This window comes from Leptodactylus fuscus, chromosome 3, assembly GCF_031893055.1.
Source record: "Leptodactylus fuscus isolate aLepFus1 chromosome 3, aLepFus1.hap2, whole genome shotgun sequence".
In the NCBI taxonomy this organism is placed as follows: Eukaryota; Metazoa; Chordata; class Amphibia; order Anura; family Leptodactylidae; genus Leptodactylus; species Leptodactylus fuscus.
Genome location: NC_134267.1, coordinates 37,562,156 through 37,578,618, shown reverse-complemented (window position 1 = coordinate 37,578,618; position 16,463 = coordinate 37,562,156). Strand labels below are relative to the sequence as shown.

Genomic DNA, 16,463 nt, shown 5'->3' with positions numbered 1-16,463 from the left:
TCTGTGATAATGTGGCGCATCTTTGGCGCAAGACCCTTTCTTGCACCAGAGTGGCAACACATCCCCCATTTTGCCCTCGCTTGTCACTTTCAGCTAATGTGGACAGAGAAGCCTCGGCCCAACATATTTATTATAATTATCGCCAGTAAAAAGCACTTTCCATTGACCATTCTGGCCAACAGGCCAAAACCTCGTCTTGATATATCAGGCCCGCCTGTTGGGCCCTTTAAGACTGGCAACACCAATCTTAATAAATCTGCCCCCTTGTTTTTAGAAGAGAATACTTCCATACATACAGCAGTCAATGAAGCGACTCGTTTTATTTCTATAGTAGAGAACTTGGCAAATCGGAGGCATATGGAGATACAGTAGAGGCCACATGTGCAAGAGCCCTTATTCAATATATTCGCCTAAGCCTGTCCTTTGGAATATAATAATACACTTAACTAGTAGGTGCGGTTCCTAGTAGGTGGGGGTCCGACCGCTGAGAGGTGTTTTACCCCCGTTGTGAATGTAGCAGAGATAAACGCAGACACACACCTACTCCATTTGTTTCAATGGGAGAAGTGGAGATATAGCACTAAAATATAGCACTAGGCCACCTTCGAAGCTCCCATTGTAATGTATGGAGTGGGGTTACGCCATCCTGTTCTCAGGATTGGTCGGGTTTGGCAATGGTTTATCTTCTATCGAATGGTTAAAACAAATAAATATCTTTCGTGGCATAATCTCTTTAAACAACCCCCATGTCAGACTTCTTATCGGTATATTTGGCGCTGTAACCTACTGGTCTATAAGGACATGCTGGTAAATTGTGTACAGTTAGGCATTCACATATCTATTGTCTCTTTCTTTCAGCTGCGTTTGCTTTTGTTGTATTAAAAGATGATACTACAGTCACTGAGGACGCTATAAAGGAGGATTTGAAAGCTATAGTAGCCACAAAAATAGCAAAGTATGCCGTACCTGATCATATCCTGGTAAGTGACATCTTACAAAAGAAGTTCTATGGTGCAGGGGCATAACTACCGGGGATACCAGCAGTAGAGACTGCCACAAGGCCCGGGACATCAGGGGGACTGGCGGCAGCCACTGCCACTGCAGATTTTATTTATTTATTTTTTAATAGAGTAACTCCAGCCACTAACGGGCGCTATTTACTTACCGATCCTGGCTCCTGCTCACGGCCGCCAGTGCTTCCTCTTCTGTGGAGGAGGCTGTGAGCAGGAGCCAGGATCGGTAAGTAAGGCTGCAGGTCCGCGAACCCCACGAACACTATCATTATACTCGGGGGATCTTTTGATCTAATGATAGGAAGGCTAGGAGAGGTGAGGGAACATAAAAAAAACACTGTTACTTACCTCTCCTGGGCTCTGGAAGGCTTCAAGCCTACTTGTGTGACTTCCCAGATGTCACATGGGCCGGTGCTTTCATCATTATGTGTTGCGACGCAAGCCCCGGCTCAAGTGATGTCTCTTCCATCATTGAAGATGGCCGAAATCAGTGGGGAATGCGCCAGAGCCTAGGAGAGGTAAGTAACAGTGGTTTTTTTATGTTTATATCCTCCCCTGGGTTTCCTATTATTATATTCTGATGTCGGTCGTAGAGGGTGGGGGGGCATATCAAAAGTTTGCCAGGAGGCCCCGCCATTCCTAGTTACACCACTGCTATGGTGATCTTATGAGGTTACTGGATATTGGAAATAATGTTGACCTTATTCCTAGTGTATAGAATCTTAGTTATTGCATTTCAGTCCCAGTCACTGACGCTAGGTTCACACTAGTGTTGGTCACTCCGTTGTTCATGATGGAGAGCTCAACTACTAAAAAAGCGGTTACCATCAGACCCCATAGACTATAAAAGGGTCCAACAGAGACTCCAACGCAGATGTGAAGCTATTAACACAGAGTCCATGAACCTGTGACACTGTTTTAAGGAAAAAAAAAACAGCCCTATTTTTATCATCTGATATAACCACAAAATACACAGTCTTTCCACACTTCAGCTCCTTGTGACTTGCTCATTTTTTTCTCCTCCCTCCTGTAAACCTCAAACCACTCTTTTCCTCCTTTCTGGTTTTACCCTTCCTTCTATGGATAGGTCATCAATATGAAAATTCAATTTGGGGCCAGAAAACCCCCTTACAATCCTTTTCTACATTTACACAGTCCAGTTACATTAATGTGACCACCTATCAGAATCCAGAATAACCACTACGAGACGTGCAGGAAGAGAGGGGATGGTGTGATGATGTCACTGGGTTGATGAGCCATGCCGACTCCAGTGCCGTGGCCAGCTGTGCTAGGTTACGCAGTTGAGCATCCATGGCGCGAACAACCCGATTGAGGTGGTCCCACAGATTCTCCATTGGGTTCAAGTCCGGGGAATTTGCTGGCCAAGGGAGTACGGTAAACTCATCCTGGTGCTCTTCGAACCACGCACGTACACTGCGAGCTTTATGACATGTCGCATTGTCCTGCTGGTAGATGCCATCATCCTGAGGAAATACAATTCACATGTAGGGGTGAACATGGTCCGCAAGGATAGATGCATACTTGTGGTGATCCATCGTGCCTTCCACAATGATGAGTGCACCCAGATGGCTGATGACACGTTTCTTCTGTGATTGGTTATTTAACAATGACGTCAAAAGTAGGCGCTGGTCACATTAATAGGACTGGACTGTGTATATCCACTAATTATGAAATATTTCCATTGTCTAGAATAGTAATTTTATATATTTTTTTAGAAATGGTAGACTAGTAATCCTCTGTAACATGCACTTTCTCTGTCTATAAGATGGTGAAGCGACTTCCAAAAACACGATCCGGAAAAATAATGAGGCGTGTGCTGAGGAAAATCGCCAGTGATCAGACAGAAGATCTGGGAGATTTAACCACGCTGGAGGATCCAAGCATCATTACCGAAATACTGGAGGCATATCACAAGTACAAGACACAAAAGGCTGCCAAATAACCTGATAACGGATAACATTGGATAGAAACCATAGGGCGGAAGATTACAACAGTTACCACAGTGCTAGTACATCAAAGTCACAGAATGTCATCGTGCAGATATTTTGTAAACTGGATAATGGAATATCTAAAGGACCAGGTACAAAATTCTCATTCATTTAGAAAAATGTGACGTGCCAAATCCCCTAGAAACAACAAAAACTACTGTGGACTGGTAGGGTTAATATGTGTCTTATTACCTGCTCTAATATACAGTTATCACCATATACCTGAGTCCCAGTCAACAGATGTAAAAGGACAATAGGGGTAGTGGAAGACTTCCACCTCCGAAGCCTTAGGCACATAACATAAGGCCCCGTTATCATTGCCCTGTTCTCGGGCCAAACATTGATTGGACATTTAGACCGATCAACCCCCTGCCGATCACTATGATCAACCATAGCCAGGTCTATATTATGTTGCTCTACTCTTTTTCTCCATGGGTAGGGGAATCTGTACGGGATGGCCATATCTGGCTTTCAGCCAAATGGTCTATTCCTCATGACACCCCATCCACATACATACTTGATGGCCAAGTATGCAAGTGTTCTGAGTAGGGAGTATTCTTTTATCAGACTCTTCTGCCATTGTATATTTCCTTAGTACCAAAGGTTTAGGGATGTTGAAACCCCACAATTTAGTCCTTTCCTCCTTCCTCTACTGTCAAAGGATTGTCATAAGGCCCCCATACACATTATAGGGTTGCTGGTCCCACCAAAACTGGCAGATTTGTCGAACCTTAATCTAGTATGTATGGACAGTTTTACGTTACACAAATAAGAAATAGGAGAATCATGGACCCAAGCACCAGAGATGGCATCGGGCGGGGGGGGGTATTTGAAGGGGTTCCCATTACACTCTTGTTATAGCTCCATTTTCACCATGCACCCTATGTACATAGTGCCTTATGATAGAAGGAGTCAATAAATTTCTGATTGTCGGGGTGTCTTTTGGTGCCATTTCGAGGAAATATGCTCAAGATGCAAAATATCCATATATCAGAAAATCATAATTTATGGTCATTTCAGAATTTTTATTTTTATTTTGGAAATGCCCTTTTTTGGGTAGTTTTCATGCATCGCTTAGCAAAAGCTGGAAGAGGAATCAAAAGAAAAGCAAAATAAAATTAAAGAAAAAACTGGCGATATATTTGCAATTGAAACCAATAAAATTACTAAACGGTGTCTAGTGTAAAATCTGGTTTATAAATATATGGCCCGTTTTACATTTTGGGTGTAAATCCTGTAAATCTAATACATATTAGCAGCGGTGTATACTATGAGTGTGTTCCTGGATGGAAAAAGGAAAACTGTGCCTCTAGCGCCACCTACACACCTTAGAAGAACTGCAGATAGAAAGAACTCAGGGACACCCGTAATAAATTGTATATAGAAAGGAGAAACTTCAACATTTTTAGGGACGAGATGCAATAAGACCAGACCCCCTCATTGGTTTGGGTGAGGATAATATATGGTTGAGGGTCCATGTCCTACAAGCGACTATCCTAGTATGGTGTTAGAATGACACATCTGAATTCACATTTGGTTTAGAAAGAGAAATAAACCATTCGGCTTCTCGTTTTATTTGTATAACATGATATATTTTTTCTGCTGTTTTCGCACCACATTTCTCGGTTCATCTTGGTTGAACAGGTCATAAAGTCCAGGTAAAATAAATGTTTCAATAAAGTGAATTTAACCGTTTCTATGTCTTTTATTTGACTTGCACTGCGACCTCCCAGATCAAACAGTAGATGCCAATGCAAAGACATCCGACTGGGCCATAGATCTGGGTTTGGCTCAGGCTTTGTTCATGTCTGTGTTGTTTAACCCCTTCTGCTGGACCATCGTAGGAACAGAAGAATGAAATAAACAATAAAAACAGACCCGATAGACAACAACTGATCCTGAGGGGCCCCATTGACTGTAATGGGGTCATTGGGTATCCCTTAAAGGGTTCCTGTCATTAAAGTCGAATTTTTTGTCCCTAACACATAGGAATAGCCTTAAGAAAGGCTATTCGTCTCCTACCTTTAGATGTCTTCTCCGCCGCGCTGTCGGTATATAATCTGGTTTTCGTCGGTGTACAAATGAGTTCTCTCGCAGCACTGGGGGCGGGCCCCAGCACTCAAACAGCACTGGGGGGGTCCCCAATGCTGCGAGAGAACTCTGCAGCGCCACCTCCATCTTCTTCAGGAACAGGTCTTCTTCGCATCTTCTTCCAGTGGAGGCTTCAAACTTCTAGGCCTCGGGAAACCGACTGTGCATGCCTGCTGGCCACAAGAAAATGGCTGCTTACAATACTGTGTAAGCGGCCATTTTCTTGTGGCTGGCGGGCATGCGCAGTCGGCTTTGCCCTAGGTCCGCAGCCTAGAAGTTTGAAGCCACCACCGGAAGAAGACGTAAAGAAGACCTGTTCCTGAAGAAGATGGAGGAGGCGCTGGAGAGTTCTCTCGCTGCATTAGGGACTCCCCCAGTGCTGCGAGAGAACTTATTTGCATACCGGTGAAAACCAGGATTTCTATGGAATGGCGGCACAGAGAAGACATCTAAAGGTAGGAGACGATTAGCCTTTCTTAAGGCTATTCCTACGTGTTAGAGACAAAAAATTCGATTTTAATGATGGGATCCCTTTAACATAACATCATTAGATGAAAAAGTTGGTATTTTATTATCCGTAATTCTGGACAGACTCTGCACCGATGTCGCCAGTGCTTCAGAAGTATGGAACAGATTTTCAGATATGCCACAGGTGAATTTGTCCTTGTTATTCTGATGCAGAATCAGCATGGAAAATACCTTGAAATCTGCCAATAAGCCCCTTTCACACTAACTATAGTTTTCTGTCTGTGTGCTATCTGGGGAAAAATTGGACCCATTATATGGAGTTGATGGAGTTAATCCCACGTCCATTGTTTTTCATAGACCGAGAGGCACTGACAAAAATAGCATTAATTTCACTTTTTTCTACATGTCTTGGCCATTCAAGTGTAGTGTCAGAGTCTTGTACAGAGACTTGAACGCTAGTGTAAACCTGCTGTTATTTATCCCTGAATCCCATTGTATTCTGCCACGATATCCTCCAGCTTGGACATACAGAATACCGCCCTCTGTTGACTTCAACCTCCAGCAAAACAATCCTTGAAGTTTTCATTTTGCCGTGGAATTTATGGAATGATTATCTAGAAAGCTCTGCGCCCCTATTAATAGACTGCTGGTCATGAGAGCCGGCGCTATGTTAGATGGAAAGTTTGAATCAGCATACAAGGAATGGAGACTGTCATCCAGAGACTGGTTTACGGAATAGATATCCCTGCTGTCCAATGTCTGGAATGTAAGTTTATATATAAATCACATAACAGAACAAACATACGCTCTGTTATGTAAAAAGAATATCTCAGGAAAGGAAAACAAAGGCTTATAATAACAGTGTATTAATAACACATTAATACTAGAGATGAGCGAACACTAAAATATTCGATGTTCGGTATTCGTTTTGAATAGCCGCTCAATATTCGACTATTCGAACGAATATCGAACCCCATTATAGTCTATGGGAGAAAATGCTTCGTTTCAAGGGATCCCACCATTCGACTCAGGAGGGTCACCAAGTCCACTTTTAAACCTCAGCAAATGATGCCAACACCTCTAAAATGCAACTGGGACAGCAGGGGAAGCATGTCTGGGGGCATCTAACACACCAAAGTCCCTCTATTACCCCACTATCACAGCCTAACAACTACACACTTTACACATTCAAAAAAACCTCTATCAAAGTGGGAAAATACCAGGAAACCTTCTTTACTCCCCAAATGGATGGACACAAACCCAAATTTAAGCTCAAAAAACATTAACAAGCACCACTGCTGTGGATCGATGCTATGTTTCAGGCCCCCCAAAATTCTAAGCTTTTTCCAGCGATATGAACTTGTAACTGCTGTGGATTCCGGCTATTCTGTGTGCGGACAGCCAAAATGAAAGCTGTTTCTCCGCTATATATGAACTTGTATCTGTTGTATATCCCTGTTTTCCACCGTCCGGGGAAAGCTGGACTGATGTCCCTACAGTGTATAGCTCTGAGAAGAGCTGTTGGTTTTCTTCATTAGTTCTTGCCTGCCTATCTGAAGCTAATCGCTATCTAGCCCTCAGCAGATTTGTTTCTCTCCCTATGTCTGACGGCAAAAATGGCGAATAGGGCGGCGGCCGTTCTTATGAATGGGAGGTCACATGTTTTTGGCAGCCAATGGGTTTTTTCAATTTTTTTTCACTGCCTCCGTTGTCGTAGTTCCCGTCCCACCTCCCCTGCACAGTTATTGGTGCAAAAAACACGCCAGGGAAGGTGGGAGGGTGTACGAATTTTTACTGCATATGCGGCCTGGTATTCGATTGTAAATGAATACATCGAACGCCATGATATTCAATCGAATACTTATTCGATCGAACGGCGTTCGCTCATCTCTAATTAATACATCAAGTGTCCTATACCGGCTGTCACTCTAATCTGCATCAGCCTGTGTGATGATGGGATGTTCTCCTTGAAGTTTTGATGCCTGACTCCCTTCTGTCAAGTGGGTGGAATCTAGCAGGAGCAGGCTAGTATATTAGGCACCAAAACGTACTGCACTGACTGGTCAGAAAATGCTATAACTGCACAAGCATATTAGTGTATAGTGTAAATACTGAAGACTACGGTATGACATGTATCCTATAAAATAGTGGGTATATCTAATAACTCAATAAAACACCAGATATCAAAGTATGAATTTAGGACCGGTTAACATCTGCGCATGGCTTTCCGTTTCAGGGTCTGATCGGGGACCATCCTGAGTGGAAACCTAATCCGCATATAAAAGTGGTTACCTTAGGAAACTCGTGGACCTCATAGACTATAATGGGGCCCGTTTGGTTTTCACACAAAAAATGCGGAGAGAGGAATGGAATGGCCCGAATGCACATGTGATATGAACTGGGCCTTAGAGTGCTGTTTTGTGAATACTGAATCCGTTATATGTCACTCCTCAGAAGTAGAAAGGCAAGCCGCGACGGAATGCCCATGCAATGCACTGGCATCCTGTTGTGGCATTCCACTCTGGATTAGGCCCAAATGAATGGCCGAGTCAGCCCAGGAATCTGCGGCAAGATAGGGCATGTCGCTTCTTTTTTTTGCTACTAGCTAGTGAAAAAAAGAAGAAAGCAGTTCCCATTGAAGTCAATGGGGGCTGTTTTTGGCAGTGGATTTTGAAGCGGATTCTGCGTCAAAATCCGCTGCCAAAAAACTCAATGTACAGTCATGGCCAAAAGTTTTGAGAAAGATACAAATATTAATTTTTACAAAGTCTACTGCTTCCGTTTTTCTAATGGCAATTTGCATATACTCCAGAATGTTATAAAGAGTGATCAGCTTAACAGCAATTACTTGCAAAGTCAATATTTGCTTAGAAAATGAACTTTATCCCCCAAAACACATTTCAACATCATTGCAGCCCTGCCTTAAAAGGACCAGCTAACATCGTTTCAGTGATTGCTCCATTAACACAGGTGTAGGTGTTGATGAGGACAGGGCTGGAGATCAATCTGTCATGATTAAGTAAGAATGACACCACTGGACACTTTAAAAGGAGGCTGGTGCTTGGCATCATTGTTTCTCTTCTGTTAACCATGGTTATCTGTAAAGAAACATGTGCAGTCATCATTGCACTGCACAAAAATGGCCTAACAGGGAAGAGTATCGCAGCTAGAAAGATTGCACCTCAGTCAGTCAACAATCTAAAGCATCATCAAGAACTTCAAGGAGAGAGGTTCCATTGTTGGCAAAAAGGCTCCAGGGCGCCCAAGAAAGACCAGCAAGTGCCAGGACCGTCTCTTAAAAGTGTTTCAGCTGCGGGATCGGGCTACCAGCAGTGCAGAGCTTGCTCAGGAATGGCAGCAGGCAGGTGTGAGTGCATCTGCACGCACTATGAGGTGGAGACTCTTGGAGCAAGGCCTGGTCTCAAGGAGGGCAGCAAAGAAGCCACTGCTCTCCAGAAAAAAACATCAGGGACAGACTGATATTCTGCAAAAGGTACAGGGAGTGGACTGCTGAGGACTGGGGTAAAGTCATTTTCTCTGATGAATCCCCTTGTCGATTGTTTGGGACATCTGGAAAACAGCTTATTCGGAGAAGACAAGGTGAGCGCTACCACCAGTCTTGTCTCATGCCAACTGTAAAGCATCCTGAAACCATTCATGTGTGGGGTTGCTTCCCAGCCAAGGGAATCGGCTCTCTCACAGTCTTGCCTAAAAACACAGCCATGAATAAAGAATGGTACCAGAATGTCCTCCAACATCAACTTCTCCCAACCGTCCAAGAGCAGTTTGGCAACCAACAATGCCTTTTCCAGCATGATGGAGCACCTTGCCATAAAGCAAAGGTGATAACTAAATGGCTCAGGGAACAAAACAGAGATTTTGGGTCCATGGCCTGGAAACTCCCCAGATCTTAATCCCATTGAGAACTTGTGGTCAATCATCAAGAGACGGGTGGACAAACAAAAACCTACAAATTCTGACAAAATGCAAGCATTGATTGTGCAAGAATGGACTGCTATCAGTCAGGATTTGGTCCAGAAGTTTGAGAGCATGCCAGGGAGAATTGCAGAGGTCCTGAAGAAGAAGGGTCAACACTGCAAATATTGCAACGCTGCATTAACTCATTCTAACTGTCAATATAAGCTTTTGTTACTCATAATATGATTGCAATTCTATTTCTGTATGTGATAAAAACATCTGACAAACACACATAAAAACCAGAGGGCAGCAGATCATGTGAAAATAGAAGATTTGTGTCATTCTCAAAACTTTTGGCCATGACTGTACATACCTTTAGAGTGGCGGTGGGCAAAGAAGCAGGGAAAGGCTTATTAGTGCATGAGTCATACACTGTTAGAAGCCTCTGTCAAGTGGGTGGTGTGTAGCAGGAGCAAGCAAGGGGGCATGTTAGGAGATTAGGCACCAAAACTATCTGCAATGACTGGTCAGGAATAGTGGGGGCTAGAGAAAAAATTCCAACTGTGCTAGAATCAGTTGAGTGGAGTCTATTGAATGATGAAAAGTACATAAGTTGGTGCAATAGGTGAAAGGACTATTTTAACCAATTCCTAGGGATGCTGAAGATGTAACTATAGTTTCTTCACCTTCTCCAGCACAAAGTAAACATAACTTCTGCAGAGACTCCTCAAAGAATATTCCTGATTTGTTCCAAACAATATTATTCACGTTGACTGATGAGCATGCAGGATACCTAGAATGACTAAGGTCAATAAGAAGAAGGCCACTAGATTACTAGATTATTGCCCAGATTTCCATGCTAGCTTTCTCCTGGTCAATGCTGCCATCAAGAATGCAATGGACAGAAGTCCCAGGAACTACATTAGGGGTGAAACTGCTGTCAGGGCGAGGCCATAAATAGAAAGAGAATGGATCTTCTCAATACTAAGAGGGCCAACATAACAGTCTCTAAGATTTTGTGAAAAGAATAAGCACTATTAAGTATAGGACAAATGCACATGGCTACAGGTTGCCATCCCCCACCCCACGCTCTTAGGCCCTGTTCTTACGGAGTAACGCGGCGCTCATTCTGACACGTAAGCACGTGTAAGAGTTAGCGCTTCAAAACAGAATCCCATTAACTTTAATGGGTTCCGTCTTATGCGCGCTACACATGAAAATCAATGGGAGGCTATTTAACACATTGATTTCAATGTGTTACGCGCGTTAAACGGAACCCATTGAAGTCAATCTATACTTTTTCTTTGTAAACTATTATGTTTAGACTCCCTAGCGGTCTTAGTTTCATGTGATATGATCACTAATACAATACACTGTGATGCTAATGCATTGCAATGTATTGTAAAATAAATAGACTTCTATAATATACTGCATAGCGCAGCCTGTAATGGAAGATCATTGAAGACAATCCTGGGAGTCTTCAATAGGCTCCTGGCTGTCCTAGAAATAAACTGCTGTCCCTGGATCTTGTTCTGGAGGACGAAAATTATATGGAAAATGGCGATGCCTACATGTTGCCAGTAACATACCTGACTGAGGCATCAGTAGGGTTAATGCGTGTGACTTGCTGCGGGGTCTCCACTGTATTACACAGCACGGCAGCTATGACGGCTGCTCAGTGTCTGCTTAAAGACCTGACGTCGCCTTAATAGTGTGTCAGATTTACCTCTGGAATAATGTCCTCTAGGCAGACAACTCAACATATCAGTGCAAACAAATCACAGCAATTGCCCAGCATGTAGGTGGAAAGGTGGTAGGTGGAACAGCTACGCTGTTTCCATAACTCCCATAGAAGTTGAGTTACAGATGTTTCTGTAACTCCCATTAATCTCTATGGACGTGGAAGAAACAGCGTAGATCAGAGCTATACTGTATCTGTACAGTCCAAGTAAAGCTGCAAGTCTTCTCAGCGAGGTTACTGCTGGATAAGCAGCGGGGCATGGAAGCAAGAGGGGATTATTTTAGGGATAAGTGTCGGTCCTGTGGCTATGCCATAAATGTCTTTCATGGTAAACCCTTTACCCAGGCTCTATGAGCTTGTACACAAATGAACGCCCACAAACCTCAATGAAGTAAAGCACGGTATTGCAAAGACGAGTTGGCCAAAATTCCTCCAGAACAATGTGAGAGACTGATAAAGTTGTACCGAAAACCATTACTGCAAGTTACTGCTGATACATGTAGTTCTACAGGCTAATAAGTCATGGGGTGCTCTTAGTTTTTCACATATGGCTTTTCCATTGAGATGTCATTTTTGTTAAGCAAATACTGTAATAAAAAAGAGGAACCTGTTATGTGTTGCCGCATATCAGGTTGTACTTACCTACTTGTAAGACTTTCTAGGGATCATATAATTTTATTAGGTCTGAATACGATAGAATTCAGAGGGGTTGGGCTTTGTTTTTTTCATGACTTTCGTTAAAGACTAGAGATGAGCGAGTAGTATTCGATGGAATACCTCGCTCCCATAGGAATGCATGTAAGTGGCCGATCACCAACAGGTTAAGCGCAGTGAATATTCGATGTGCTTAACCCGTTGGTGATCGGCCGCTTACAAGCATTCCTATGGCAGCGAGGTATTCGATCGAATACTACTCACTCTTCTCTATTAAAGACAATTTCTTCAATGCTACATTACAACATGGCTTTGGCAGGCTGCAATTTGCAAAACCACCACTAGATGGCCAATACGCTGCATTTACTCATACTACAGTGAGCCTGCACTACAGTATATGGAGAGAAGTAGATTCAGGTAATTCATTCCTATTGTTCTTGATGTATATAATCCAGCACGCTTGGCTCCTTGTAAAGAGGTCACTGAATTCTAGCATGGTACTGTAATATCACCACTGCAATAAGTCAGGCTGTGAAATTTATCCCTCATAGATATTCTAACATCACCAGTGCATGATATCACGAAAAAGTGGAGGCGTTTAGAAACCACAGTGTGTACGTAGACGGTGCTGAGGAGCATAATACAGAAATGTCACCAACGCTATGCTGACTCACTGAGAGGGATTTGTCAAACGGGGAGCCGGCTGTAACTACAGCCCGAACTCTCATAGAGAAGGCAAAGATGGTTTATTACTGTCCCTGCCTTCCCGATCGCTGTATAAACAGCTATGGGTGCCGCCATGACGCAGCTCCCCTCTGACCCAGCAGGCACGTGATCAGAGTCTGTTTAAGTTGCTTGGTCCTACAGGACCCAGATCAGCTCTATAGTTATGGACAGGAGGCTGTATCCACTTGTAACTGGGGCTAAATGTACCAGCCTCAGTTAAAGGGGAATTCATTCTTCCCCACTAAAATAAATAGTGATCAGATGTCTCCAAAGGACAAGTCTACAGTATTATGATGTTATGGGGACACAATGGAAAGAAAAAGAAAGGAAGGAAGGAAAGAAGGAAGGATGGAAGGACGACAGATAAAAGAAAGAGTGGAAAAGTAAAAAATTTTAAATGAAAGTAAAATAATTTAAAAAATTAATAAAATACCGTATATACTCGAGTATAAGCCGAATTTTTCAGCACAGTTTTTGTGCTGAAAAAGCCCCCCTCGGCTTATACTCAAGTCAGTAAAAAAAACAAAAAAATATTATTATTATTATTTTTTATTTGGGGGGGGGGGGGGGCTATGACCCGCCACAATATCATTGTATAGAATCTCCCATAAAATAGTGGGGGAAAAAAAGAAACTTAAAAAAAAATTAAAATTAAAAGTTGTAAATCCCTCCTTTCCCTAGAATACATATTAAAGTAGAAAATTACTATGAAACACAAACACATTAGGTATCCCTGTGTCTGACAGTGCCCGGTCTACTGAATACAGGGGATCTGCAGTGCTCCTGTTCCGTCAGGAAGGGGTTAATAGGAGCACTGCAGATCCCCTATATTCAGCCAGACTGAATTCCAAGTGGGGGAAGAAAAAACAGTTCTCAAGCTCAGGGAAGGGGCAGACAGACAACCAAAACACCGACTCCCCTTCCCCAGCACCTACTGCACCCAAAGACACCGACCTTTTTAATTTTTGAAATTTTCCAGTAGCTGCTGCATTTCCCCCCTCGGCTTATACTCGAGTCAATAAGTTTTCCCAGTTTTTTGTGGTAAAATTAGGGGCCTCGGCTTATATTCGGGTTGGCTTATACTCCAGTATATACGGTAATACGTCAATAACACGCCCTTATTACACGGTTCTTGTTCTGTACAGTGATGAGCTCCGCCTCCTGAGCTTTCCTCACCCCTCTCATTGGAGGGCAGCAAGAGAAGGGGGAGCGTCCTATATCCGTGCTGTAGCAGGGCACCAAAGGGACCCTCCCCCTTCTTTAAATAACTGCAGGTCTCTGGCTGCCGTGCCAGCAAAATATGCCACAAGTGCCAAAAGTGACATATGCATGCCAGGGATTGCCAATCCCTGGTATAGGAGATGCAGAGGTAATGGACTCCAAATCCAGGCTATGATCCAGCAAAAAAGATCCTTGACAGAGAAAAAGAGAAATATGAACCCAATCAAGAATGCTCTTGCTGTCTATGACTAAGATCCCATCAGCAAAAACACAAGGAGCTAGTCAGAAGTAGATAGACTCTCTTTACATTCACTTTGAGCTGATCCTCTTTGTACAGTGTACACACAGTGATCACAAAACAGAAGTGGCTTCGAAGAGAGACCTGCCCCTCCCCCCTCTTCCTGTGTAATGTCTTGAGCTTGTTGATTCATAAAGACGTCTTCTCTAACAACAGGGAGTGAACGGCAACTTAAAGGGATTCTACCATTAAAAACTTTTTTTGTTGTTGTTAACATGTCGGAATAGCCTTAAGAAAGGCTATTCTTCTCCTACCTTTAGATGTCTTCTTACTTACTGTGTAAGTAGCCATTTTCTTGTGGCTTGTGGGCATGTGCAGTTGGCTCTGCCCAAGGCCTACAAATTTCACCGCCTGCGCCGGAAGAAGATGCATGAAGAGGACGTTCCAGAAGAAGATGGGGCCGGCGCTGGAGAGTTCTCTCGAAGCATTGGGAACGCCCCCAGTGCTGTTTGTGCGCTGGGCCCCGCCCCCAGTGCTGCAAGAGAACTCATTTGCATACCAACGGAAAACGGAATTTTAACCGAACAGCGGGGCGAAGAAGACATCTAAAGAGAGGAGAAGAATAGCCTTTCTTAAAGCTATTCCGATGTGTCAACGACAACACCATATCATACGACCATCACCCGTCATACCATATGATTTGAACTGAAACACTTCAGATTTTTAATCTCCCTAGATGGAAACCTGTTCTGACGTGTATTTATTATGCAGGGGAAAATTCTAGATGCGAGGTACAAGAGTTTACGGGAATTTTTCTGCCTGTTTCGTCCTCTATAAACTTTTAGAAATTTCATCACAAAATAAACATATAAAGTGACACTAATCCAGGGATGGGCAACCTTTGGCCCTCCAGCTGTTGTGACACTTCCCAGCATGGACACGTGCTTGACTATTCTTGGAACTCCCACAGAAGTGAGTGGAGCATGATGGGCGCTGTAGTTCCAACAACTGAGGCTTCTGATCTCAAACACAAATCTATTTCTTTATTTATTAGACTTAAAGGGGTTGTCCAGGATAAACTGATAATTAATCCCTAAACCAAACCCCCTTCCCCTGAATAACTTCTGGGTGGGATCGCTATTCTACAGAGAGACAGCGGAGGATGGTAATTGCTAGTGATGGGCTAGATCGCTATTCTAAAGAGAGTCATCTAGTAATGGGCGGGATTGCTAGGTTACTGAGACAGGGAAGAGGAGTGTATGAGTGAGAGGGAGTTAGTGCAGCAGCTATACAGGAAGCTGCACAATAGGAAGCTACACCATTTAAAACAAAGGGAGAGGATGCCAGCAGCTGCCAGAGAAACCTAGAAATCACTCCAAACCCTGCTAAAGGTATATGGGTACACTTCTTAACCCATTACTAGCACTAAGACACCTTTATAATAAATAAAAAAAATCGACCCGGAAAACTCCTTTAACATTATTAACATAGATGAATACGAAAGGACAGAAGATCACTGAGTTCTGTATAAGTGACTTATATCATATTATATATCACATCTGTATCACCATCCATATACAGGTTATATTTTCTTTCATACAGCTGTACATTGTAGCACCATTGTCGCAGATACCCCACCTACTACCACTATTGTCCCTTCTCTGCTCAACTCTAAACCACCCAGAACTATATAGAATAATTCAGTAGTGATAACTGTAACATTGCTTCATAGAAACTGCACATCATTACATCCTGCACCAAAATGTCTACCCATAGAATCAATTCACTTTCGCCTCTCACCAGCTTGTTTAAATAGCGACACAGTTAGATAGGGCAGGCTCACCTGAATGCATAGCTCCCAATTGTCCCGGATCTAGTGGGTCAGTCCCAGTTTTTCACTGCTGTCCCGGATGGCCTAAAGTTGGTCCCATTATGCCCCTGTAGTGTTTTGCTGTTAACAAACTTTGCGATCCACCGGCTCTTATCTCAGGGTAGGGTAATGGCTAAACAGTAGATGCTAAATCCTAGTGGGCTTAAAGGGGTATTCCCATGACGCTTGTTCACTAACCAGCTGTTGTGCTCTCTTCACTTCCTGCTTTTCTCGGCACATAGGTGGGCGGGGTTTCACTTGCACGGGATTGGTTGTAAATGAATTACCACAGTGTGAAGCTGATGTAGCAGAGCTGGATTTCAGTCAGTTTGCATTACATACAGAGGAAACGGACTCCCTATCTCAGCCCTTATCAGCCAAATTCAATTAAACCGACTGATAAGAGCTCAGAAATCCCGGAGCTCTCACCTCCCCTATCTGAGAAGCTCCGCTACTTATCAGACACAAACAGCTCAGAGCTGCTCCCAGCCCCTCCCTCCCCCCCTGAGATCAG

At 43.3% G+C, this 16,463-nt stretch overlaps 1 protein-coding gene across 2 annotated transcripts in view; it reads left to right on the top strand.

The window, feature by feature from the left end:
• The window catches only part of ACSS1 (acyl-CoA synthetase short chain family member 1), a 413,920-nt gene that overhangs the window by 73,779 nt on the left and 323,678 nt on the right, over positions 1–16,463 (top strand). The window contains exons 13-14 of one of the 2 annotated variants that reach the window (XR_012715306.1): positions 859–980; positions 2,800–4,298. Coding sequence is in view for 1 of the 2 variants with exons in the window: in XM_075267418.1 (XP_075123519.1) it covers positions 859–980; positions 2,800–2,976 (299 nt within the window). In the remaining variant the exon portion in view is untranslated. Of the gene's footprint in view, positions 1–858; positions 981–2,799; positions 4,697–16,463 lie in introns of those variants that run through there. The other variant, XM_075267418.1, reaches the window with a different exon arrangement.